The 27,789-nt window shown below is 42.1% G+C and overlaps 2 protein-coding genes across 3 annotated transcripts; one reads left to right on the top strand and one right to left on the bottom strand.

Annotated features, from left to right (window-relative positions):
• The first annotated feature begins 32 nt into the window (after nt 1-32).
• Nucleotides 33-22,734, top strand: ranbp9 (RAN binding protein 9). 2 transcript variants are annotated; one of them, XM_030403888.1, is made up of 14 exons: nt 33-718; nt 4,135-4,246; nt 5,921-5,973; nt 8,099-8,266; nt 10,084-10,106; nt 12,668-12,852; nt 15,461-15,573; nt 15,685-15,793; nt 16,402-16,556; nt 17,118-17,271; nt 17,469-17,587; nt 17,876-18,027; nt 18,716-18,827; nt 18,959-22,734. In XM_030403888.1, exons 1-14 carry the CDS (start codon nt 502-504, stop codon nt 19,087-19,089), a joined length of 1,803 nt encoding a protein of 600 aa, XP_030259748.1. In that variant the 5' UTR covers nt 33-501; the 3' UTR covers nt 19,090-22,734. The 2 variants fall into 2 exon arrangements, with proteins under 2 accessions (XP_030259748.1, XP_030259746.1); XM_030403886.1 differs by having other exon boundaries at nt 17,466-17,587.
• A 1,088-nt stretch (nt 22,735-23,822) lies between these two features.
• Nucleotides 23,823-26,708, bottom strand: nol7 (nucleolar protein 7). Its single transcript, XM_030403900.1, has 8 exons — nt 26,477-26,708; nt 25,923-25,983; nt 25,607-25,662; nt 25,487-25,512; nt 25,271-25,394; nt 24,954-25,075; nt 24,574-24,651; nt 23,823-24,322 (listed from the first exon to the last, which is right to left on the bottom strand). The coding sequence occupies exons 1-8, from the start codon at nt 26,659-26,661 to the stop codon at nt 24,249-24,251; spliced, it is 726 nt and encodes a 241-aa protein (XP_030259760.1). The 5' UTR covers nt 26,662-26,708; the 3' UTR covers nt 23,823-24,248.
• Nucleotides 26,709-27,789: the final 1,081 nt, after the last annotated feature.

Genomic DNA, 27,789 nt, shown 5'->3' with positions numbered 1-27,789 from the left:
ATATTTGACATTCCCATAGGAAGTGAGTGGGGTTGCTCTCGGCCAATCAGATTCGCGGATAACGCTCCGACAACAAACAAAAGATCGAGGCTAGCTGAGCTCATTATACTTTGTCGATCCGTCTAGCCTCACGTTAGTTGTCACTTTGCTCTCAACAACGACCTTCTCCTCTGTCGTTGTATCACTTTCCTCCCGACCCTGCGCGGCAGACACTCTTCTTCTTGTGTCTCCATTCGTGGCTTTTTGTGTCAGCTAATGTCAACCTGAGCCATTTCAGCGATCGCTTCGCCTTTGCTGGCCAAGCTAAACGCGCTTAGCCAGGTTAGCTTCTCGGCTAACCAGCTCTGGCTGCCTCTCAACGACACAGCGAAGCCAGTTAGCCTAGCCTGCTAGCTAGCTTTGCTTAAAAAAAACCTCCCTTTAAAAAACTTGACACTGACTGACACAAGTGGCTCTGGCTTGTTGCTGACAAGCCAATTTACTAAAACTCGTGTCGTAGCCATGTCTGGACAGTCGTCGGGCTGTGGGTTTCTGATGTCGGTTGTTGTCCACGGAGACTCTGTTTTGAACGAGCAGGAAAAGGAGCTCAACCAGCGACTCCGACGGCTCTATCCAGCCGTTAATGAAAATGAGACCCCGCTTCCTCGCTCCTGGAGCCCAAAGGACAAGTTCAGCTACATCGGGCTCTCTCAGAACAATCTCCGTGTACATTATAAAGGTATGACACCAAGACACACTCAAGTTTTTGCACTTTATTGCCCAATGCTAACGTCAACTCTGCTAACGTTAGCTTAGCTCGACCGTTAGCGGATCAAAGCCAGCTGCCGTTGTGGCTAAAAACAAAGTAGGCTAGGCTAGTAGCTTCATCAACAACAAGGCAGAGGACATCTTGCAACCCGACCAGCTGGCGAGGTGTAACCACAGCCAAAATTGACCTACTAGCTCGTTAGCTTCCTTGCTACCCTGTTAACCAGTTTGTCAGCTTCGTGAAGAGTCACCAGGGGGGCAATCTGTCAAGCTATCTACTGAAATATGACAAATAACATGTAAATGGAGAATCATCCTTAGACAAAGTGCTCAAAAGGCTGGTTAGCCTCGATGTGAGTCACATATTCAAACCGATTAACGTTTGTCAAAATGGACAAGGGCTGGACAGCTCCTATGGTAGACTCATGTAGCATTATTAGGTAATTAAATGAAATACACAGCGTCGAATATCATGATTAGCTTAATCTGCTCAGACCAATTGACAGGCGTCCAGTCAAGCAGTTATTGATGACAGGCCAGGTTTTGCTAGTTCACTGCTGTTGAGGGTTTAATATCAAGTGTCTTGTCTGACATTCAGGTTGACTAGTTGCTAAGCAAAGCTATCAAGAGGATTTTTTGGTGCAGGCCTACAAGAAAAGGCTTGATTAAAAAAAGAAGAAGAAGGTGTAACTGTGCTTCCTGGGTGTGTTCTACTATTCTGGGTCTGACCGGCCCTCTACACACACTCTTCCTTGTTACAACGAGAATGTTCTGTCTTTGTTTCAAAGATTCACCTGAATCTGTTACAGCAGGTATACTGCAGATTGTGTGACTTAAACATGCGAACACTGTAAAGTTGTACATGAACATAATCCATGGAGCAGGATCAGATCAATAATTTTAAACAGTTACTTTTTAAGCACTGTATTTCCACAGCAAGACTGAACTGAAAATGTTAGGCCCTCTTTGTGTTAACTAGGCCACACTATGTCAGGAGTCCTACTGTTTTTAAAGTCATTTGTAAAATCTGAATCATATCAACCTAAACTGAAAATAGAGAATATTACATTTTGTTGAAAACAGCCATGGCCTCATCTGTCATCATGTCATGAAATGCTGTGTCATATACTCATTTAACAAGATCTTCCATTACCTGAACAAACACTAAATGTTACCTAAGTTTATTTACCTAAGTCTGTTCAGATGTATGAATACAACCATGAAGATTATAGTGGACTGTTAATTAATCTTCATCTATTTTAATCATCCATTAATCACTCGTGTTAAAGAGTGGACAAAACTATACGTCTGAATATGTCAAGTTAATGCTCTATTTTGGAGCTGATACCAAAACAGACATTCGGGAGTAAAATGTCCAAATATTGATATTTCAGCTGACATGATGGGTGGATTCAGTGAATAAAACAAACACACATATTTGCAATGATCCCACAAACATTTGTGATAAAGATGTAATGCAGACCAGATGTTGTATGGTTTAACAATAAACTTCACTGGGAATGTATTGATTCTAACTGTATGTCTTTTATGCAGATTTTCTGGTTCCAGCTTCTAAATAGTGACGATTTGCTGTTTCTGTTGGTTTTCAACTTTGAGTCAGACAGGGAAAATTTTAAGATCTTACCTTTGGGACTCAATTTTGCATCTGAAAATAATCAACTGATAAAAATAGTATTTTTCCAGCTTCCAACCTTTAGTTTTGAGGTGTTTCTTGTGTTTTCTCACCTGGTTGGTGTATTCATTTGTCAACCATTTTGTCACCAGAACAGATGTAAAATGGAGGTTAACAGATTTATTTTAGTGTTTACAACAGTTCATTTTCAAGATTTAAGGCAATCGTAGGTATTCTTAAGCGATATCATCCAGAGCACTAATTAAACCTGCTTCTCAGAGCAGAGATGATCAGCACTTTGAGGAAAATGTCTGGCTGCGATTTAATTTCTTCAAAAATATTGCAATTAAGATTTAAACTCTGGTTATATTTTGTAGTTATGGATTCAGGCCTCTGTTGGTGTGTGTGCATGGTATTAAGCAAGGTTTGTTTTACATCTGGGATTTAATGACAAACTTATCTTGTTTCCACATAAAAACGATAAGATAATCTGATGCAGTCGCTCCTGGATGATGATGTCCCACGGGTTCCTTTTTCCTTTTCTTCAACTTCTCAGTAAACATAGTTTGTTTTCTACAGAAATACTGACTGATTTAGCTCACATTTGGTTGGATGGAATATCCGTGATATACTTACATTACTCAGTATTTCCATCTACATTTATGATCCTCAGAACTTTATGCTGCTTCTGATTTTTGACTCTTAATGACGCTGCTGACAGCTGTCCACTGTGGCTGTTCAAGCTAATGTTAGCTCTACAGAAAGGATCATCGATACGGCCCTGAAAATAATCACATTAAGAGTATTTTTACCTGACAATATTACTTATCTGACAGTACACATCTGACATAATAAACATACATCTCATTATTTGTAACCAAACCTCTTGACACTCCGGAAGTTGCTTCTCCACCGTGAAACATTTTCATGATTATGTTTTTTTTCTATCCTATTACAAATGATATCAACATTGTTTTGAGCCGTACGATATGGAAGAATCCCAGTAGGTCGATTCAGAGAATTTAATTAAGTGTATAATCTAATAACCACAGACACATCTTGTGCTCAAGGATGCTCATAAAGATGTCATCTAGTGAAACGACATCATATGTTTTGAAATTGCAAAACCAACGTACCTACTTATATAATGCTATTTCTTTTCTTTTTCCTAATTTTGAATCGAGCCCTCCACACATTATGTTTCACCTCAACACCCTGGTTCATGTTGAAATGTGTCAAAACAATGAGAAAGGAATCAAGTATGGAACGTTAACTTTACAACTTACTATGTTTACCAGAATAAATATTGGAACAGTGACTAGTTTGCCTTTAGGCACTAAACATGTGAGAGTAACTTTGACATCAGAGTGTGAGAAAATAACTGCCTTTATAATTAGTTTTCCCTTTTGGGTTAAAACCTCAAACACAAGACAAGAAGTGGCGAACACAAGAAACCCAAAAAGACTTGACTCACTTAGAAAACCGCTGGAGAGGCGGGACCGCTGCGTCCTAAACAAACTGTCAGCATTGATTGTCAGTGTTGTGGGTTGATTCCTCTCCACAGCCACTCGTGGTTAAAGTCTTCACACACTCCTGCACTGTGCTTAGAGTCATATTGAATCAAAATGGATGACGAGAAAACAAATCAAAGTTGGTGGTCTTCAGACCGCGTTGCTGTAGAAAAGCTTCCATCTGTCTTTATGTTTGATGCAGTTATCCGTTGGTAACAATCACATGTGTTTTATCACCTGAAGGTCACGGAAAAACCCCAAAAGATGCAGCGTCTGTCCGGGCCACCCACCCCATCCCAGCAGCCTGTGGGGTCTATTACTTCGAGGTGAAGATCATCAGCAAAGGCCGAGACGGGTAAGAACAGAACTAAACATTTCAGAGAAAACACACCAATTCATTTGTGACACTTTTAGCTTAGCATCTTCTCAATATCAAGGGGTGACAGTTCTCCTAGATTTAGCCACAAAGTAATATTTAGCATCCTTCATGCTAAATGTTTATCTTTGTTGAGAGATGCTCTAAATGTTCGCTTAATGTAAATTTACAGTATGCATGTAATCTACGTGTGATTTAGATTTTTCTCTTATTTAGTTTTAACACTCTGGTTCTGAGAGGAACAATATTTCACTCAGCCTTATTGTTTATGGTTAAAATGACAAAATGAAAACACTGCATGTGAAATGTTAGCATGTTAACCTGCTAACTGGTTTATACACATTGGGATGCTTGCTGACACTAAATAGAAGAATGTCATGTTACTTTGGTAACTTTCAGCCTGGTAACATGTCAATGTAAGGATGTTAGCATGATAGCGTTAGCACTCAGGTGATGGAACAGATCCACAGCCTCACTAACAGGCCTGTCAGGTTTTCATGCATTTGATTCACCGAAAAACAAAATGGAGGGACGACTTTTCTACAGTTGTTTGATTTAGATTTCTTTAATCCTATTCATGGTTTAGAAATGAAACCATCATAACTACTAAGCTGCTTGTACACAGAATGATACGCCACCTTTTTATACAGTTGAGAGTTATTAAAAGCTTAATTTGGTCACAATGAAAGTCCAAAAATATCAACTAGTCTAATCTGGATTTACACACTCTGCAGCATTGTGACCCTCACTGTAGCAGGTCGGTGTTTAAGACATAAACTTACAAAACAGACTTGCAGTATATCTGTGTAATAGTTGTTATGAATGATGATTGCGGTGAAAGGTCAAACAAAAGCAGTTCAGCTTTTCTGCAGGAGGAAGTGCTGATTTCTTCCTTTTTGTGGTCAGAAATCATGTAAAGAAAAGATGGCGCCTGACAGGAGATTAGTCTGTTGTCGTCTCTTCATACTTGAGATTCTTACAAAATGTTTTTCACCTTGTTGCCTTTTAATTGTGATGTTATCAAAATCTAATCAAATTGCCGGCCCTCGTATGAATGCAGATTTCAATGATGCTTCGTTAACTCTGTAGGATATCTTCATGTCGAGTGTATCCAGTACATGCCCTGTGTAGCAAATGAGGTTTTTAGAAATTCAGATCAGCAGACTGAATAACACAGAATGAAGTGAAAGCCTGATTAAAATCTTCTCGGGGGCAGAGGACAATTTGTTATCCTGAATTGAGGCTTAAGTCATCTGAAGGTCTTAATTTTACAGTGTAACAATATCACATGAGCTCACGGGTCGTATTTACTAATTGTCCCGTTTTGACCAAAGATGGCTGATTAATACCAAAACAGTACCCCACATTTAATTGGCTTCTATCATGGTGTAGCGTCTGTTTACACTAAGTTAACAGAATTCCTAAATTATAAATATTACAAGATAATCAGCCACACTAGTTGTGGCTGCGGTATCCGCAGTTAATCAGAAGAGTCAGAACACAACATGGCAGCTAACACACTACCTTACCTTCTGAGGCAGCGAGTCGAGCATGAACAGAGCTTCTCTTCTCTTTCACATGCTAACTGTTAGCACCAGTAGTGACTGGATGTGCGCTGAGTATTACGACCTCACAGGTTCTTCTTCTTCACAGGTACATGGGCATCGGCCTCTCAGCTCAGGGTGTAAACATGAACAGACTCCCTGGTAAGTTGACACTCTGTGTGTTTGTTTCATCTCAGTGTTCATTGCCACTGCCTTTGGGTGTGGTGAGAAGAGTTTGTGTGTCTGCGTGCGTGTCTGTCTACTGTATATTGTACCAGATGATCTTTCTGACTGCGTTTGTGTGGGTGTCATTTTGTCTGTGAACTTATCGTTTGGTAGAGACGGATTTAAGATGCCTGTGGTGTAGGTGTGACTGAGTGATGGAGTCTTCATTTCAATGAGTTTTATGTCAGTTATCCGGCCTGTATGTATGATTCATTGCTTGAGAGGCTGATATACAGGAACACTGAGAAGCAAAAAAATTCTTGTGGCATTTATTCAGTGAAGGTTTGCCTTCTCCTTCCATTTACACTGGAGGAAAAACACAACACTGTACATTTCTGATGCAGCCAAGTGAGTGTTTTGAACAACCTGTGTGGGAAAATTAACTTTCCTGATATATTCACCTGAGCAGAATAAAGTGGAAATAAGTATTGAGATGGATGACCAACTAAAGTGCAGTCTGTGAGTCAGAACAAAAAGATTGCTGCTGCTGCTGCTGCTGCTGCTGCTGCTGCTGCTGCTGCTTGTTGTCTTTGCCATGACATGGTAGCAGTAAGACGGCGCCGGTAGCTGTGAGGCTCTGCGCTGCACAGAGGTTATCAGGCCACCAGTCTGTACGTAGAGACCGGCTGCTGGGTGTGTCCACTCAAAGATAACCGGAGGCCCCACTCGAGCTGCAGAGTCCCAACTGATGGATAGATGCTAATGAAAATTCACTAATTGCGTGGAACTGATGCCAGACGGCTTCAGAGTTGAGTGCTCTGCTCCGGTGATGAATGTGGCAGGATTACCTCTGCAGCCCAGCAGTAACTCAAAGGATCCCTTCACTCGGTTTCTAATGTTAACACAACCTTGATGCTGTCAGAGCCGCAGCAGAGGCTGCCCAAACAAATACTCCCCGCACAAACACATGAGTGTGATTTAATTCTCTTAATGTTTTACTTAACTAATATGTTGGAGCTACTAATACCCAAATTTCCACATACTTAGTGTTCAAGTCCTGCTTTTGGCTTTGACTTGTATTCATTTACAGTTTTTAGAAAGCATAGCTTTGTTCAAGCTTTCCAATTTATGATTATTTTCATTGTAAATTAACCTCGAGGTTATTTCCCTGATGAACAAATTAGTTATTTAGTGCCAAACCCAAAAATACTGAGTTTTCTGTAACAGAGTAGTAAAAATATCAGTAAATATTAACATATTTGTAGATCAAGTTAGTGATGTTTGACTTTATGTCATTAAGAACATACTCGTACTCAAATTTAATAGGTGACAACTAATCAATAAACATTAAAGCTCTGTCGAGGGTCTGTCGTCATTTCTTGGGGAAAAACTGAATGAGACTTGTGACTCTTGTCCTTCCAAAGTCACATTGAAAACAACAAGCTGTCCCAGTGATTTTGTAAGCCTGGTTCCAGAGGTTCAATCCCCACAGTGCTCATCAGCAGTCAGTCATGTGTTCTGCTGTGCTGCCTTGTTCATGGCATTGAACCCTTGGAGGTGTCTGCTTCACTGTGACTGCTGCTTGTTGCAGGTCTCCATTACTAAACACACCAGTATTCACTGAAGGTTTAAAATGATGACAAAACCGTTGTATTTCTCACCTGGCTGAGTTTTAAAGGCCAGTTTATGATCAATGATCAAAACAGGAACAGGCGGTCGATGACTTTGTTGTGCAGTCATAAGCAGTGAGACTGACGACACACATCAGATTTTTTTTGGTTGAGATATTTCTTGTAGTGCAGCAAGAAGTGATTTAAGGTTGAGTTTTTGTTGAGACGGTACGGGTTAGCTGACACATTCACCACATTCAGTCATGTTGCTGAGGGCTTCGCTGCAGCTTTAAATTCCTCCTCTGGTGTTGACCTTTTTCTGGTCTTTTGTCTGTCTTATTAGTCACAAATAAATGTTTAGAAAAAATAGATGGGGGGGGGGGGGGATCCTGAACAGTTCGTTGTTTGTTTGCGTGTGTGTGGTGGTTGTTGTTGTTGTTGTTGTTGTAGTGATTTAAGAGTGTGCCATCTGTTGTGTTATTAACACCTTTTAAACCTTTCTGACTCGTCAGGTTGGGACAAGCACTCATACGGTTACCATGGAGATGACGGCCACTCCTTCTGCTCGTCCGGCACCGGGCAACCCTACGGACCCACGTTTACAACAGGCGACGTGATTGGCTGCTGCGTAAACCTCATCAACAACACCTGCTTCTACACAAAGAACGGCCACAGCCTAGGTAACGACCTCAGACAACAAAGCCAATACGTGACACTGCTTATATTGTGTGGGCCTGTTATTAACCTGCTGAAAAGCCAGTGTTTCTTCCTGTTTAACTGAGAAAGAGGTTGTGGTTACTAGTTGGACTTAATATGACTATTAACTGCCGCTCCTTTAACACCATATACAGTTGAGCTGATTGCTAACATTTTGGGAGATGCTGTTGTTTCTTCCACAGCTTCTCAAACTGTCTTCCTGGGCAAGTTTAGAGGATGACGTGTGACCTGCAGCTTCTACTGTAGTCACACCTAATTGTTCTATTAGAGTAGTTATTTTGCATATATTGTCAGGCAATTACCTAAAAATGTATGAAATATCATCATAAAAATGCCAAAATACACTGGAGTGGGGCCTTGGATGCATTAATAAGAAGGGAGTTAACTGGTTTTAAATCACTGTGAATGATATAATATCACTAACTAATGATGGCCAAATGAAAATGAATTTGGTTTTCTGATGGCGCCGCTCCTTTCTGCACTACTTTCACTAAAATACCATTCAGACTCAGTCTACAGGGGACGGAGTGCTTGTTCCCGTCCCTCAGGTGCAGATTTCAAGCCAATGATGCTTTCAATATTTGGTGACTACCTCGTGTTCCTTATTGGTTGAGGAGCACTCGACATATGCAGAGAATGAGAGCCCTCCCTAGTAGTTACTTTTACCAATCAAATGTTGCCTTAAAGTCAGCAGTCTGCCGGAGACGGAGCAGACACTCATACTGAGCCACAGACTGTGAACAACAGCTCATATCAGCTTCCTGCTGAAATCTCTGACCAAACATGAACAACAGACATGAACCCCGCCTTGTCCTGCACCTGAAGCAACCCAACCAACATTCAGGGGGGGGAGCTCTTTAAACAGCAAGTAAATGTACCTGTAAATTTCACTTTGGTCCATTTAGATGTCGCTGTGCTCCTCAGCCCCACTAACCAGACACTGCCTGCTGCTGTTTTTTAGCTGCAGTGAAAGGTTGTGTAGTTTTCCCTCTCGCTTCCTGCCGACACAGTCTGCAGGCTGCTGTCAGTCAAACACTTGACACTTCCTCGCAGCTGTCTGAAACAAAAAGGAACATTTCCCCAAAAGCCTTAAAAAAAATGTTGACATTATTCTTGAGTTCAAAAGAGGGAAGACTAGGTGTGACATCAGACTTTAGATATGTAGTGCTTCAAAAGGTGCCCCACTTAAAGCAATACGTGCAATTTAGACCAAAAGGCTTCAGGGTCCCTCATGCTCACAAGAAACCAGGTTGTCTGGAAAGATAAAGTTGGCTCAGGAAATCAGATGATTTGTTTACATGCGCTGAAGTAACCTGGATACTGGTTAACCCACATTTACATGGAGCTCGTCACTCATCAGGTTTCCTCCCTGCCGCCTGCGGTATGAATTTAATGGCTCTTCAGGTGTATTTGGATGTCATAAAAGTTACTGTCGAAACTGGTGTATCAATGAAATGTAGTTTTATTTGTGCATGATAATTGTGCTCGGCCTCCATGTTTTATTTCATTCCTCTACACTGTAAAATTCCACCTTTTACCTTGTAGCTTCTGCTACAGCAACACCTCAGTAATTCAGGCCTCTCCTGCTAAATCAAGCTATGTGATCCAGGATTATCTGACCCAGATAAAAGATTTGTCGTTCATATGACGGTTAAGAAATATCAGGTAACTGCATAAAGGTGATAGTAACCAGATTACCTCCGTACCTGTAAACATGCTGACTGTGGCCTCCTGATGTGCGCAGAAACAGAAATGACTCTCTTTGTCTCTTCCTCTGCAGGTATTGCCTTCACAGACCTACCAGTAAGTACCACATTTTGTTCACGCCTGTGTTGTAACAGAATCTTTTTTGTTTCCAGGATTAATCAGTGCTGTAGGACAAGATGGTATTTATAGAAATGAAATGTCTCATTCAGATGGTCCGCTGTCGTCAAAATGTTTACACTTTGTAAAATGGATTGGAGGCTGGAAAACTTGGGATCTTCAAAAGCCCTTTTTCTTCTGCTCTTGTTATCTGTTAATGTTGTGTTTCATTCAGTTTCTGTGGCTGTATCCAGCCTTCAACTGGCGGGATGGATTAAAGTTTATCGCACATTTCTGACATCACTTAAAGGGACTCTGTGGAGCTTCTGTGTTGTGCTTGAAGCCAGTCGTCAGCTTATGTTGGTGGACGCCATTTTTTATTTTTTAAACTAATGTTAGTCACTGTTTCTCTCTGTTAGAGGACTGAAGAGAAGTTTAGGATGTGCATAAAGTCACATCCTTTGGACTGTCGTGAGAATAATAAACTGGAGCATTGTCCTGTGTTGTTGGTAGTTACAACTATGTGGAAAACGGAAAGCGATCCAGTTTTCTTTTGGACGGTGGCAGCTACAGTAGTAACACTTTCAAACGCTAGTAGGGGAAAGATTTCTGTTTCTACTGGAAGTAAAACTCAAAGTACTGTTTGTATCTGAACAGAACACCACTTGTTTTGCTGTTGCTCATCTTGAGGCGAGTCTCGCTCCCGTCAGCTCCCGTGCTTCATTATGTAACGACTCCCACAACAAATGGACATTAACTCTAATGGGATTCATGAATGTATTCGCTGCATCGAGATGTGAGGGAGACACTTGTTTTTAAGGGGGTTTTTTTCCGCCTGCTTCTTGCTTGGTTACAAATGAAATGGAGGCTGGCTGTTTTTTCGTGGGTGAAGAAAATAAGAGTCTTAGCCACAACAATAATCCATTGAGCAGCAAAACGGGCTTGGCTGTGAGCCAGACATTCATGTTCCTCCAGAGCTGAGCAGTGAAGTGCGTCACCTCGGCACAGCTGACCTCTGTGGTTATTGGACCATGACAAAAGGCAACTCTAGGAGAGACACACACCTATTGTACCACTGTTGTTAAGGGGACTTTAATCGATTTATAATATTCCCTAACCCTGAAACTTCTCCTAACGTAGATTAAAAGACACCTTGACGAATCAGTTATCTTTCATCTTTCTTTAAGAGTAGTCCTGACCCTGATCAAACCCCCACTGGATCGATCATACAATCAACTTGTTTAGTTGTATCACTAAAAAAATCTAACAATCTCTCTCGCACAGAGTCATCGCACAACGCAACACCTCTCGTCAGTCGGCACCTCTGATCAAATCAAGGCTGTGATTAGATTGGTAGGGTGGAGGAACAATGTGCACATAGGAGCTTCCTCACCTCACAGCTCTGTTTATCTTGTCATTCTGTCATCAGTGATTTCATCAGGGACTTGAAAAAGCAGAATGGCCATTCCTAGGAACAAGCCACTGACTTGTGCTGAACCCTCAGGCATTGGCATGCAGCATGTCAACAACTGGCATTGTAACATAGCACAGAGATGCTTCACCACGTCACACCCCAGCTGTTACAGCTTCACGTCCAGTTCATAGCTGTTTGCGTGTCTGTCTGAACACATTTGAACAAGTCCTTCAATAATAAGGAAGCAGATCATTAAATCAGTATTTCAGTAATGCTGCTAAAATCAGTTTAAGTGTCGCTTTTTGTCTCACTGCCCGAATTTTAAAGTTTGGAGTTGGTGGCTGCTGTTGAGCTGAGCTTTGTTTTGGATTTTGTCAGATGATGCCTTTTTTATAAAACTTTTTTTTAATCACAGATTGCAATAACAAGCTCAACTTCAACCCTCAAAACAGTTCAGTCACAGTCACAGACTAGGTTTAATATTTCCTGTTTATGGTGATAGTTTTCAAAATATCGAAATAGAACAGCTGTGTGATTCTTCACATGAGACAAACTGCTTCCTGTATTTTAATTTATCACAGCGTTATTTCTCAACCTGTCAGTGTTGTATGAGGCGCTGCAGAGGGAGAAGAACAAGATCATCAGTAGTATCAGCTCATCAGCCTCTCAGTCCTTTATTTCAAATAAAATAAGATGCTATAATTATATATTTTAAGAACAACCTCCCCCACCAGCATCACATTACTGTAATACAGCCTTTACAACTACGCCAAGGCAACATTTATGTCATCACCATGTTAAGATATCAACAGTTTAAGACGACATAGTCTCATCTCACAGTAACTATATCGATATCTTGGCCAGCCCTTCATCCTGTGCATGTAAATCTTACTTACTCCCCGTTTCGTCTGAGGACTTTGAACCCTGTTGGCCTGCTACAGCACTTTGATTAAAGAATCATTAGCCAGCTCGTAAAGTCAAGTTTTAAGGGGTAATTGGAGACAAAAGCTTATTTCCTGAGATTTTCTGCTTTCCTGTTTTTCCTCTCATTGCTTCCTGTTTTGATTTATTGTCCAGATTAGATTCCCAGACTCCCTTTTCCCGCTATCATCCTAATTCATTATTCTCTAATCTCTCTCCTCTACAGCCCAACTTGTACCCGACCGTGGGCCTGCAGACTCCAGGGGAAGTGGTGGACGCAAACTTCGGCCAGCACCCCTTCGTGTTCGACATCGAGGACTACATGCGTGAGTGGAGGACAAAGATCCAGGCCCAGATCGACCGCTTCCCCATCGGAGAGCGCGAGGGCGAGTGGCAGTCCATGATCCAGAAGTAAGTTCACTGTGGAATAATGGTGGCAACTGACCTTTTATTTAGCTTTAAGCCGGAGATATATTTGCTTTTGAACCACACGTTTGTGAAGACAACTGGCTGCATGAACGTAGTTGTTCACATACTGTCCTGAAAAGCATAGAGACCACGAGATGTCACATATTAGCATCTTGTCCCTTTGTGGTCCCTGCTGCTGCTGCTGACATGCTTACTGACTCCTGACCCCATACTGGCTACTAATGTGACTGCGTAGCGATCAACAGACAGGACACGCCTCGATTCCACCAGGAAAGAGTAGTTGTTACCTGTCGTGTGAGATGCTGTTGTGTTGCGTCTTCCATGCAGGTTCATGTCCCACCGGAGCGTTTCAGAAGCGCAGTGTCGTGCCTACCTGATGCTGTTGACTTGCTCAGACTGTTTATTTTGTCTTTGATATTTATGCTTCTACTGTGGTTGATTAGGCTACATAAAGTAGTGTTGTTGTTTGTCTGTTATAATTGTGTTTATTGTTAATATTTGCTCTGTTGTGCTGTAAATCCTGAGTCACTACAGGGCATTTTTTTTAATTGAGCGGATGCTCCACGCCGTACCGCTGTCTGGCTTCCCGTCTGGCTCGATCTGCTCTGTGCAGATTGACGCGGCTGCAGCCGGCTTGTGTCAAAAATAGACTCTGCGTATTCTCCGGAGCAGAGCGGACGGCCGCTTCTGGGGTGCTGCTGAAACTTGCCGTGGCACACGAGCAGTGACTAGAATGGCAGCGATCTGCTCCAGCGAGCGTATCATGGCTGTAATGCCGCAGAGACTCTGAGGTCAAACACAAACACATTGATTAAAGCAAGTGTGAATTTACTTTTTGTTATTCTAAGGTATGTTGAGGGTGAAGAGAGTGCGTCCGCTTCAGGCTCAGTCTGAAGCTGATATTCAGTCTGAATATGGTGGTAGTGGTTGTATGTATTAGTTGATGTTGATCTGTGACAGGATCGGAGTTCCTGGGATATCATAGGTGACCGGAAATCACTGCTGACATAACAAACTTAAATCTCAGTGAGGCCCAGATGGACCGCTTCCCCATCAGAGAGCAGGAGCTGGGATCCAGAAGTAAAAGCTGTGGGACTCGGTTTCTCTTCATGCCATGCCCTGATGGGATTAGCTCTCTGTTGCTATGATTACTCGTCCTGAATGGATTTAATCTCCATTTGATGGGGATTGGAGGGTGGAGGGTTGGGTGGAGTTGGAGGGAGCCATAGACTTTATCCTGGAAAGTCGCCTCACAGCCTGGGATTGAAAACAGGAAGTTTTTAAGCTCACGTCAGATCGGTGGATGAGGAGAGTTAATGTGTTAATGTCTTTGTAGAGCAACAGTGACATGATGACGAGTCGGAGAGAGCAGAGAGAACAAATCTCCTGCAGACATCGCCGGCAACGTGGATGTTTAGAAGTGACTGTGTGCAGATAATAAACGGTCAAGAAGAGGATTCAACCTTAAACAAACGTTTAATGAAATGTAGGAATGTGTCATTTCAGCACTAATGAGGAGGTAGATCCTCATCATATCTGCACAAAGTCAAACACACACAAACTCCTAATGAATGCACTGCTGGTAGCCTGTAAACTACAGTGGACATTTATGAAATTGAGAAGGTAACAGCATTTGTCAATTATAAATCAGAACAATTTGCTTCCCGCTGGCATAGACGGGTTCTCTACATAAAGCCCCTTAGGCCTGATTTTACTTTTACTAACCAATAATAAGGTTACAAAGAAAATGTTACTCCCTAAAGGTTCATGTTCTCTTTTTCTGTTTGTTTTGTACACAAACAAAAAGACTGTGAATTGTAGCAAACATGAATATATGAAGTATGCATATGATATTTGAAACCAACTTTTTGTGATGATGAATACCAATAAAAAAATAGATTACAAAAACAAACAAAAAGTCAAACACATCTGTACAGTCAGCTGTCTTTCTCACATTCCTGACCTATAATCGCGATTTATTGCAACTTGGGTCATTTTTTTTTTGTAATGATATTAATATTTTACTCACTAAGTTAATCACTCAGATTTGGGAATGATTCAGCAGCCAGACAGTGGAAGAGGCTGAAAACAAGCCAACAGTTCAAACACAAAACATGGAAACATTTGAATGTCAAAACAAACTTGAATGATACAAATATTACCTAAAATGTTCATAGGAAAACACAAACCGTCCTTCTGGTTCAACTCTGACCTTCTGTACTTACTGTAGTTGTGAGCACCAGTGATGCAGTTTAATCTGTCTGTGAATCGATCAGGCCGATTCCTACAATATCACTGTTTCTGGGCTGCAGGTGCAATAACTGCCTCCCTCCATGAATATGAAGCAAGCTGCTTGGAGTGTGTAACCCTATCCAGCACATTATACACAGAAACATCACAGCTGATTGGATGTTTCTATGATAATGTTATAATCTCCCAGTACATACATTTACTGTGTTCATTATATTTAATGACAGAAGATGATCAGATGAACAGCGGCTCTTGTATGTTAAGTCTAACCGTCTGTCTGATTCTCCTGCTGCTGTGTCTGATCAGTGTGTGTTGGTATTGATTGCCTCTCGTCTGTCAGGATGGTGGCCTCCTACCTGGTTCATCACAGCTATTGTGCTACAGCTGAAGCTTTTGCCAAATCCACAGACCAGGCCGTGCACGAGGAGCTGGCCTCCATCAAAAACCGACAGAGTGAGTCCTTCTGTGGTGGCATCTTCTTAAATAATGCTCAAACTCACTTCAGTGTCAGGACCAACAGAAAACTGTCTAAGTGTCTTCTGTTTGTTCACTGTCGGTTTGCAGAGATCCAGAAGCTGGTGTTGTCAGGTAGAATGGGCGAGGCCATCGAGACCACCCAGCAGCTCTACCCCAACCTCCTGGAGAGGAACCCAGACCTTCTCTTCATGCTCAAGTAAGACCTGCAGGAAAACAACATGGTTTTTATAGCTAATTGATTGAAAAAGAATCACACATTGGACGATTTGAAAGCCTTTCATTTCTCCTGTCGTTGTTTATTTTGAATAGATTATTTGATTTATGAAACTTGTTGCTCCTTTTACAAACAGCTTTAGCTTTTTAGAAACTGATAAAAGTGTTTTGTGGAAGTGATTGTGTTACTTATTCATTTATTTATTTATTATGTGATATTGAATTAAAATATGTAAGAATATAATGTGGCTTGATTAAGACATTGTCTAATTTCATGTTTATTTATGTGAAAAGATTTTAATCTTCGGGACTTTAAGTGTTTTTTTAAGAACATCTTTTTGGAATATGTGGAAAACAAACAGAACTGTGTTGTTGTTTGTCGCTCCTGTAAATGGACTCACTCTTTTACATCTTCTCCTTTTTTATGTTGCCTTTCCTCCTTCTCTTCTGTTCTTCTCTTCACATCTTTGCTTGTTTCACCTCCATCCAATCTTTACTTCATTTTGTCCATACTTCTTTCCTCTTTTCTTCTGCCTTCTCCCTTTCGTGCTCCTCCCTCCCCTGTCCTCCCTCCCTCCCCTGCGTCCTCAGGGTGAGACAGTTCATAGAGATGGTGAATGGGACGGACAGTGAGGTGAGGTGTCTGGGAGGTCGTAGCCCAAAGTCTCAGGACAGTTACCCCGGCTCCCCTCGGCCCTTCAGCAGCCCCAGCCACAAAGCCAGCAGCTCCCAGCCCTACCTCCCAGGTACAGTCCAGCTGTGCTCTGCATGTTCACATCTGGATCAGAACACGCTAGTTTTCCTTTTTACAAGTGCGACGCTGTCTCACGAGTTGAAATGAAGTCTGTTCAAGCAACACTCAAACATAATTCAGTCAACGCTGAGTTTTAAGAGAAGCTGAATTTAAAAACATTTACAAAAACAAACCCACGTTAGATCGTCACTGGCTTTGACGTCAGAACCAAATCCTCGTCAGCTGAATCATCGGCACCGAACATGTGCAACTCACTACAGGGATGAGCAAGAAGACGGATGTCTCGCTCCTTCACAACTTCCATCTTCTGATCCAGAAAAAACGATGTGTCTAATTCAGAATGCAAGAGATAAAGACTTTTTATAACAAGTGTTGAGGTCTCCTGGATGCAGTCTGATGAAATGTTTGATCTGCTGATTTCTACTGTTCCCTGTTATACAAGAAAAAGAAATTAAAAAAATGTAAAAAAGGCGGCACATCCACTGTAAAAATGCTTTAACTTTACTTGTCAATGGTTTAAAAATGTCCTTCTCCCTCTCTGCTGTTGTTTTAGGGTTCGACAGCAACTGCTGTAATGGTGTGACGTCTAATAAGAGCCACAGCTCCTCCCCTCACAGTCACAAGCCCTGCCCCCCAGGCTCTGGCTCCACCCTCCCAGCATCTGACATTAGCCTCAACGGGAGCCGCAGCCAACAGCCCATAAGCAGGTACAGCAGCATTAAAACACACTCTGGTGCCAGGAAGTCATTTTATAAATGCTGTATTAAATCAGCTGTTCTCAGTAATGGTATCCTCCATCATGGTTGCTGTTGAGGGTTTCACAAGAGTTCATTTTCTACTTCCAGTGAGCTGTTAGACGTCCTGACTGTTTCTCTTCCCTTTTCCTCTCGTCCTCCCTCAGTAGCGATGTGGACATGGAGGTTGACCACTTCACCAACGGAGTGACAGAATCTTCCTCCAACGGTTTCCTCAACGGCAGCTCCAAACACGCCACCGAGCCCGACGACTGTGATGCGGACATGGGTGGGTGGAGGCTTTTAGTGACTTGAATAGAGCATTTATCCACATGGCAACATTCCCCCGGGTGCCACTTTTGCTTCTTTATAAATATCTAGTTGAATTTTGGGGGGACCAATGGTGTATTTTATCCTTTAGCTCGTCTCTGTAAGACAAACAGTTTATTCCTTCTGTATACATTTTTTAGCACTTATCCATCGGCTACTCGCTGGGTCAGTGCTCCAGATAAATTCCTGTGCTGTAAATGTTCATAACATAACCATGTTGCATGTCCAACTGGCCGTGGCTCTGCAGAGGTGGAGTCAGCTCAGTCTAAGAGGCAGCTGTGTGGCGGGAGCCAGGCGGCCATTGAGAGGATGATCCATTTCGGCAGGGAGCTCCAGAGCATGAGCGAACACCTCCGCCGCGAGTGTGGCAAGAACTCGGCTAACAAGAAGATGCTCAAGGTAACACAGAGCCCGCTGAGCTTACTGTGTCCACGCTGTGTTGAGTGTGATTGAGTATTATAACCGAGTCAGAAATGTAAAGCTGGAGTCCAAATGTTTTGGCCACTAGGGGGCAGAAGAAAACATCAACAAGCTGATAAATACGCGATAAGATATAATGTGTTGTCTGAGGTTGTTGAAAGGCATATGGGGAGAATTGAAGTGCACCTCGTACGTCCACCTTACTCCCAGACATCTTGATAAGTTGCCTGAATTATGGGCTAGACTTCTGGCAAGTCCAGTCACTGAACCAGAAATGATGTTTTCCATGGTAACGGGACGTCAATCCTGTTTCTAAAGCCCAGTCCAGATCCAAGATTCATGTCAAGAGGAAACCATTTTAGAGCTTTGCAGGCTAAAGTTTGGGGTTAACTGGGAGGTTTTCACTTTTTAACTTTGGTCTGAGCAAAGCTTTATTCATTCATTCATTCATGATCATGATCATTGGTTTTAGACTCGGGTGTTTGTGGTGTTTTCTTTATGCTAAGCTAGTTAAGCTGCTGCTGCTGTTAGCGTCATACTTTTATCTAGTTCTCAGCAAAAACTATTCCTTCAAGTGTGAAAGACAAAACACTTTGAACCGGAGTAACTTGATCCAGCAGTGTGTCTGTGGTGTGATCAGTGTGTTGTTGTTTGTCTCCTGCTGCAGGATGCATTCAGCCTGCTGGCCTACTCGGACCCCTGGAACAGCCCGGTCGGCTACCAGCTGGACGCCATTCAGAGAGAGCCGGTCTGCTCCACTCTCAACAGTGCAATATTAGGTAGGTCATCTGTCCGCCCTGCTGATACTGTCTGACAGCTCAACAAGCCTCTCCTCATCACTCCTGTTTGTTTGTTTGTTGTCTCCGGTCCTGATGGTGTTCTTCCTTCTCTTCCTCCTTTTCCTCTCCAGAGACTCACAACCTGCCCAAGCAGCCCCCCCTGGCCCAGGCCGTGGGTCAGGCCGCCCAGTGCCTCGCCATCATGGCACGAACTGGCAGCGGCTCCTGCGCCTTTGCCTCTGTGGACGATTACCTGCACTAGCCCTGTACACACACACACACACACACACACACACACACACACACACACACACACACACACACACACTCTGACGATGTGTGCAGAAGTGGCTCCTCCCCCCTCCTCCATCAGTGTCGTCATACTAGCCGAGGAGACGCTCCTCCGCACGATAACAAGTAGTAGAAAGTTGAACCACCTCACTCGCTTCTTGTTGTGCTTTTACAGACCGGCACCAACTCCACCGAGGATCAGGAGCCGCTTCTGGGCAGATCGTTAGATTGTGAACACACAGCGCACACATACATAACACATACACACACACACACACACACACACACACACACACACACACACACACACACACCTCCCTTTCCATCGTAAATATGAAAATACGCCTCCACCTTGGTTGGCCTGGCAAACCCCCCACCTCCAGCCCGCCGAGGCTGCGTCTGCATCACTCTGACTGACAGCGGGGGACGCCAGCCAAGAGTAGCCGACTTGAAAATACTCGGAGAGCCGAACTCGTGTGGACTCGCTGCAGACACCCTGCCCCCCGTATACGTGGGGGCCTCAAACCAGGGCGCTGATGGACAAAACCCCCTGGTCAAATATAAATGGAAAATGAAAATAAAAAAAAAAACAAGAAAAAAAGGATACAGACGAGTGACCGCCATGGCCCGACCACCCTTTAACGTGGTCCCCGTAAACCTGGCTTACCGGGCAAACGCGCACACTCATAACACACGCAAACAAGCGAACACGGAGGCTGATGCTGAATCCGGGATTGAAAAGTCCTTCTCCACCGAGGCTTGCTGAGCGCTCGACCTCCGGCCAACGCGAGGCTCCATTAGGGACGGCCCGCCCCCGTTCACCCCCTGCACCGACTCCCCTCCCCCCACTCACTTCAGGACATCGGCGGAGATCTGTGTGACGCATGTGGACTCGGGACTTTCGAAGAAGCCGGAGAGAATTTACAGTCTCGACTCAACGTTCCCTGTTTTTAATCTTTTGTTTTGTTTCTCATGGCGGAGCGGGGAGAGGTGGTGACCTGGCTTTGTTTTGTTTTTAGTTTTTCCAGGTTTACAAGGCATGGTGCAGACGATGGATTATTATTATTATTATTATTATTATTATTATTATTATTATTATTATTATTATTATTATTATTATATTAATTATTGTTACTTGCATTCACAGTATATTTGTTGAGCGCCAGCAAGAGCAAGTTCCACCAACTTATTATAATAAAGGTCCCGATTCCACCGATTGCCAGTGACGAGCGTGTGTACATGTTAACGTTTATATATGAATTTAACAAAATGGAATTATATCAATAGAGTGAGATATTTAGTTATCAAATGAATGGAAATCTTTGGAAAAAAAAAACCAGTCCTTTAATGCGTTGTACCGACACCAGTGACTCCTGGTTGTTCCGAGTCTGTACAAGTTTTTCTGTTTCCTGTGTCGGAGCCTCGGGGTTCCTACGCAGGTGGAATGCTGATATTTGATCTGTTGGGGGAAAAACTGCGCTTAAGTTCCCAGACAGAGTTTTAGCACTTAAACGTCACATCGAGCTTAATTTAGACTTTAACAGGGGGAATAAAAACTTCTGGACAGAGTCTGGAACGTGTGAAAGCCTGCGCAGGAACCCTGTGATGAGCTCTGACTCCGTTTAACTTGTTACCCCCCCGAACCCCCCGCTGCACAGCAGGTTTGATGCAAACATTGTCGATCTTTATTTTCGTATCGATGTCTATGCTAATCCTTAACCCTACAAAGAACTCAGGAGCCAAAATGTCCCTTTGTTCCTCCTCCTCGGTTTAGAGTAGGTCCAGCCGAGCAGCTGACCGACCCCGGGCCTCGACTCCAGGTGGACTCGCCCTTTTATTGTTTGTGGTTCTTGTTTCGCAGCTACGGGCTTTTCAGACTTGACAGACAGAAAAACAAGCAACGGCCAAACAGAGCTGTGTTCCAAATCAAACTTCTCACTATTACGATAAAAACACTGCAGCTGTCATCACTTGATTTTTCAAAAGAGGATAAACATATTTTTGGACATGATTGTGTAAAACTTTCTCGAAACATCAACCTCTGAGTGGACGTTTCTATCTTCTGAATGACAACAGTCGACTTCTGTGTTATTTTATTTGTCCTTTCAGTGTTGATCATCAACCCTTTACAACATTTGACTCTTTGGGAAGACTCGTGCGTTTAAGTTTGTGTTCCAATGAAAAATAGGCAAGTAAGGCTGATTAACTTCTACTTGGAAAGTTGAAGTGAGACAGCTTGCTCGTCTTCAGCAGGGATTAGAATTTGGACCAAGTACACCGAGGAAATTTTATTTTATTTAGCTTTAAAGTTGTAAAGTGAACTTTGCTGCATTGTTTCTCAAAAAAGAAAATGAATTTGTTATCTACTCACCCCAACACTGATGGAAAAATAGTCGGGCTGATATTAAGAAGTTTTAAATTCAAATTTTGACATTTCTGCTGATATATTCAGTCAACACTTGTTGTGTAACAGACGCAGGATAGTTTACAGTTTAACAACAAGCTGAATAGTCTGAATTGAGAGATGATATCAACCAACCAATAGATCGGCCGGGCTCTCGTTGTCTCCGACCCCCATGCTCATGGAAAGTCAGAAGTTTCGTAGTCCGCAAAACATTTCTGGAGCTTCACAGCAAAACAGCGTTGCAGTAATCTCATAAATAACTGAAATATTTTAAAACGTAAAAAAATATCCAGGAAAAAATCAAGTGAAAGGAGATCCCTGATGGGTTTAAGAACACATCATTCACACTCTTGTCAGGCCTGTTGGTCGACCTCAGACCAACAGTCGATTCTGTTTGTCCTTCAGTCAGACTCCACGTTGCTCCCGAGTTACATGTTGCTGTCAAGTTATTTATTATTTCTGAAGCTGCTGTAGAAATACTCTTCAGGTATGAAAAGCCCTGAAGTCCTCGTGTCCACGTGTCCACCCATCATCATCCCTCAGAGGCGAGCTCCCTCTCTCCGTGAGCTTTTTGTTGCCAGGTCCTTCTCCTGTCACGTTTCTTAGTGCTCAAAGAATCGACGAGAAAAATAACACAAGAATAACAATAAAAAAAACATTCAGTATTGTCAGCTGCACTGTGGCTACCACATTTATAAAGTAACGAACCAAAAAGTTAGGACGAGACATCGCAGCTGTGTGTTGAAGCCTGTGTGTTCGTGCTCGCCACTTGCAGAGAAACAGGAATGCAGAGGCTTTTTACGCGAAACACGACCTCCATCTTTTCCTCTCATTTCCCCCTCAGGGGTCCGGAGTTGACTTCTCTTCTCACGGTGGAACCGAGCTTTTCTGTACCTTGGTTTGTTTCTTCTTTTTCTTTTCGGATCGCAAGCAGTCACGGCATCGTTTAGCAAACTTCTTAGACAAAGTGTCTGTTGTCTCTTTCTGAGTAAGGTCTGAAACCTATGCATGCCATAGTAAAGTGGTGGTAAGATCAAGTTAGATGTCTCTTATTTTATTCTTTTTGTTTCTCCTTCTTTTAGCCAGTTCACGGTGTATAAGGAAGATGTCAACCAGTAAGTTGTCCACTGCTGACTGTGTGTCCATTTGGAGAAAAAAAAATTGCAATTTGTGTGAGGGTGAAAAGATTTATATTAAAAAATGACAAATGACGAAGGCACTTGTCTGGATGCTGCATGACGCCGGAGCTGAAGCCTCCAACCAGTTTCATTCTGCTGAGGCTGAACAGAGATCAGTTTAAAGAAAACCTGCAAAATGTTTGATTTCATTCTGAACACCTGAAGCCTGCCAGAAAAAAATCCACCTTTTGAAAACAGTCATCGTTGTTTTGGTCCTTTTTAAATAACTAACAGACATCTGCATCTAAAAATACATTTAATTATCGATGATTGTTTTCAAATGAAAGCTTGACCGATGAAAGTTGATATTAGAGTCCAAAACATCTGACGTCTTTTTTTTTTTTTTTTTTTTATAAAATGCATAAATTCCAAACAAGATTTCCACTAAATATATAAACTAAATTGAACATTTTACTGTCTCTAGTGGATAAATTGGAGTGACTGCAACAGTTTATAAATATACTAAAATGCCTTTTTGGGTGTTTTTTTCCTTCTAACAGTCCAAACAAGATATTTGACTGAAATGATCAAAAACAGAATAGCAGTGTTTTTACTACCTGGGACGAACACGCTTTCTTTGGGCTTTTATTGTGAAATGTTTGAGAATGATCTAAGAGGCTGGTACCAGACTTTGGGTATGATGGTGATTAATTTCTTTAATCTATTGATTTTTAGTTCAGCATAAAAGTAATAATGAGTTACATGTCAGATATTTTAAACATGTAGAAACATGTTAGAAAGGAATAGTTAATAATTCGGGCAGCAACTAACGATTTAAATCCACCAAATGTCAAATTGTGAAAAAGCAACTTATGAAGACTCGTTAACCAACAGTCACAAGGTATTTAACTCTGTCACACATGACAAAGCAAACCGACAGGATTGTTTCTGCACAAAGTTTTGGATTTCTTTGGGGGGGAACAAAGTAACAGCTTCTTTAAAGCTGTGAAATACATTTTAAGAAGGAACATTCAGGCTGAAGTCGGTGCTCATCTTGTGTCACTGCTGAATCCATCCTAAGAAAATGTAGCTATACATTTTATAATAGTTGTAAAAACAGTCGCACTGATGTAGAAGCTGAACCATTTCAGTAACAAAGCTTTCAGGCGTGTGTAGACAAACTTGTGTTTTCAAAAATATACAAAGACTTTAATACAGTCATCGAACAGAAAACAGAGCAGCTCATCTGAGTCTCACATCTCAGCAATGAACTTGTTGAACTTAAAGTTATGAACATCTTTAACAGCTCTTTAATAAACACAAGCGGAAAAGTCCTGTTTCATAAACAAAATGAACAAAAACTTGTTAAACAAACGAAAAAAGGACTTTTAAACTCATCACAGTCCGTCACTCTGCTGCACCGACACCGTCCTGTCAGGTTCTATCATGTGCATCAAGGATCCAGGTTGTGTCCACATCAGTGGGATTCACTGTCCAACGTTTCCCAGCTATAGAGCGAGCATGGAGTCTTCATGCTGAGTGTCCGTTTAAATTCAGGGCGCAGAAGAAGAAGTGAAGTCCGTTCTGCTCGGCCGGGTTGACAGGCGGTCAGCAGGAGGGAATCTGTTGCTTGTGGATCCATCTTTTCTTCAGCTTCTCTGCTTTGGCTTTTTGTTTAGTGGCTGAAGCATCAGACAGAAGAGATGAGAGGATATCAGACCCGATACTTGGTAACTCCTAATGAACATGTGATGGCCCGTTTTCAGGTTCAAACTTATTTTGTGGGTCCACAATTTACATGGTTTGGCACTTTGGTTCACTAAGCTTTTTTTTATGTGAAAAGAAGCCAAACTACAGGGAAAATGTACCCAGTGAACAACCAAGTTTAATGTTCACGGTTAAAAGGAATCTTAGTTTATCTTCCTGAACTCACCCCAGTTGTTCTTGACAAACTGCACAGCTGCGCTCTTATTTCTGCCCTTCTTGTTCTCGAGTGAGAGCATCTCGTTACCTGAAAGCAGACGATCGTTAGAGAGTAAAACTGTTCAGTCAGAAGACGGACTGACGGTCAAACAGGAAGCTGTGAATGTGCCCGTCGTCTCCGCAGAAAGAGTCTCAGGAGAGCGGACGTCTCAGCGGGACGAGAAGGGACGTCACTGTAGCAAAGCTCAAATTGAGACAGATCATCGTCTTTACAGACTTCTGCCACAGAGTGTAGCCTGCAAGTTCTTTACATCTTTTCACAGAACAACAATGAGGATAAAGCTGCTCTAAACGGTTTGAACAATAGTGTAACAGTGAATCTGTTCTCACTCGTGGTCCGGCAGCTTCCGGGTCCGTACAGCCTGGACTGGATGAAATCCTCGGCCAGCTGCTGCTGGAAGGACGACTTCCTGCGCTCCTTCACCGTCGTCACCGTGTAGCTTCCCTTCAAACTGACACACAGAAAGGAACCAGTTATACTTAATTTAATCTACCTTCTCCTTTTCCTTTAATATTTGAACTTCATCAACATGTGGATGACATTATACTTCATGGTATTTTAACATCAACTTAAAGAAATATTAAGCACACTTTACGTCCTTTTGGCTCCAAAGAGTGTTCAGTTGTGGAAAAGTATATTTACGTACTTTCTGGCAGATGCTGGCTTCCCCTTCTTCTTCTTCTTTTTTATCTTCTTCTTCTTCTGGCTCCCGTCCTCTCCTTCCTCCTGCTGCTGCTGCTCCTCTTCCTCCTGCTGCTGCTCCTCTTCAGCTGTGTGAGGACAGGTTGGGAGGAAACATGAGTCATACTGAAGATTCCTCGGCTGCTTTAAACCACCGAATCTGACAAAAAGGTTCTTTTACCTTCATCGTCGGACTGTTTCTGTTTCCTGGAACATAAAACAGATGTAAGTGTTCACTCATCAGAGATGGAAGCAGGACGATGTGAAAGAGCTGCAGGATGAGTCAGACCAGAGAACTTACTTTGGAGGAGACGAGTCGATTTCCTCCAACACGTCAGCCGGTAAGAGTTTTCTTTTCTGTGGGAAATGAAGTGAGCTGCTTTATCTTGAACCACATGGATTACTTTGTTTACTGTTTGGTCTATAACATGACAAAAAAGAGCAGAAAATCTCCACATTTAAGATGTCAGAGGAGCAAATGACATTGTCTTTACTTGCAATAATTTGTCTAGCGGTTAATTAATCGACCAATCATCGCAGCTCAACTCCACAGGAGGCTGATTTATGACACTGGAGCAGGCACATGTTGTCATGAGGTGGACTAAACACACACCGACCTTCTGTTCCTGGAATAACTCCTGTCTCTTCCTCCTCTTCTCCTTCAGCAGCTCCTTTTCCCTGCAGACAGGAGACTGTGTCAAACTTTAACATCAGATGGCTGCAACCCTGATTTAATGTCAAACTGCTCTTTGCAGCAGCAGACAGCGGGCAAATCGTCACACCAAGCTCCATTTAAGTTTTATTAATTATATACAGTGTATCCTTCTTATATGTAATGGTAAACGCTTCAAATTTTGAAGACATACAGATTCGGAATTGTTGGGAGTCACTTTTCATATCGGCAGTCAGAGAGTACAAAAACTGCCTTATTACAAGAATCCATTACCTCTTCTGTCGTCTCCAGGCTAACATTGTGGGCGAGGTAATAACTTGTGAACCACTTATTTGTCATATTTGCACGCCGATATGAAAAGTGTTGCCAAACAAACCTGAATGTGTGACATATACCTCGCTATGGTGTATTTATGCTGCGTATTAGCACGATAACTCCTGAATGCGGATTGTTTTGAGTGGAGTCTGGCGTAACGAGGCAGAACTAGCCGTTAGCTACCTTCTGGCCGTGTCCAGCGCCTGTTTCATGCTCCGCAGCGCCTCAGTCTTCGAGTCCTCAAACGTCACCTCTTCGGGCGCCTCATCGTCACTGGACGCCAACATTAAACTGAAATGTTCTGTCTGTTCTTCCATGTCCGCCGTCTTTGAAGACGAGGCCGTTTTCCCACGTTGTCTCTTCGCCATATTTGCTGGTGAAGAGACGTCATCGAGCCGCGCCACATCATGACGTCAGACGAAAGCGACGGAGAGTAGAAGAAGTGAGAACCACAACTAACTTCAATTATATTTATTTATTTATTTATCCCCTTTCATACATGAATGCATCCCAAAGTGCTTCACAGAGCAAATCAAATTAACAAAAACAATAAAATAAAATAGACAACAATAATTTTATTTTTTAAAAAGGGCTGGTGGATAAATGACAAATAAAATAATAAACTAAGTAAATAAAAGTATGTGGTAGAAATAAATATATATAAAGCTAAGAGTCAGGACATAAATACTGAGACATGACATATAATAACATACATATATAAATATATATTCTGATCGTAACAGAATGAAAGAAGATGTAATCAGATTAGACACATCCAGCAAAAAGGGGATTTCTTACAGGATTATATAATTTCATTATAAACAATGATATAGGAGTCTGTAACCATGTGCATGAGAACACTGCAGGAGTCTCACATCACTCTGCTCTGTAAAATCTACTATAATCTGATTTAATAAATGTGTTTTTGTCTTATGGCTGGACCGTCCAGCCCCGCCTTCCCGCAGGCTGCTGCCGTTACCTTCTCAAATGATATGCAAACCAAGCTCTACTTGCCCCTCCCCTCAGGCCCCGCCCTCTCGACGCCAAAACAGTGACAGAAAGTTGAAACTGAAAATCAGTGACACTGAAAAAAAACTGACATTGTAAAAAAAATCTGTCACTGAAAAAAAAGTGACATGAAGAAAAAATCTGAAGATTGTCATTGAAAAATACAAAAAAATCCAAATAAAATAAAATGATAAGATTTTCGGATTTGAATTATTTGAATTACTTTCTTTTTTCAGTGCCAATACTTGTTTCAATGCCAATACAACTGTTTTCAATACAAATGTTTCAATGACAATGTTTCTTTTTTCAGTACTGGTTTTGTTTTCAATGCCAATTTTTTTTTTGGATGCCAAATTTTAAAGTCACCGTTCTGGCTCCATAACATGCGCAACATGTCTAAACAGGCCGGAGAAGACGGTAGAATTTCATGAAATTTCATCAACCTCGCTTTGATTGCCATGTCTTCTTTGAAAATTTGCAGAAAATAA

This window comes from Sparus aurata, chromosome 21, assembly GCF_900880675.1.
Source record: "Sparus aurata chromosome 21, fSpaAur1.1, whole genome shotgun sequence".
NCBI lineage: Eukaryota > Metazoa > Chordata > Actinopteri > Spariformes > Sparidae > Sparus > Sparus aurata.
Note: the sequence above shows the minus strand (reverse complement) of the source record. Positions and strands in the feature narration are given on the sequence as shown.

Coding starts and splice junctions, on each gene's coding strand:
- nol7 (XM_030403900.1), bottom strand. CDS start 26,661: ATGGCGAAGAGACAACGTGGGAAAACGGCCTCGTCTTCAAAGACGGCG. Junction 25,513..25,606: donor ATCGACTCGTCTCCTCCAAA/GTAAGTTCTCTG, acceptor TTTATGTTCCAG/GAAACAGAAACAGTCCGACG. Junction 24,652..24,953: donor CGGAAGCTGCCGGACCACGA/GTGAGAACAGAT, acceptor GTCTGCTTTCAG/GTAACGAGATGCTCTCACTC.
- ranbp9 (XM_030403886.1), top strand. CDS start 502: ATGTCTGGACAGTCGTCGGGCTGTGGGTTTCTGATGTCGGTTGTTGTC. Junction 5,974..8,098: donor AAACATGAACAGACTCCCTG/GTAAGTTGACAC, acceptor CTGACTCGTCAG/GTTGGGACAAGCACTCATAC. Junction 17,272..17,465: donor AGCCAACAGCCCATAAGCAG/GTACAGCAGCAT, acceptor GTCCTCCCTCAG/TAGCGATGTGGACATGGAGG.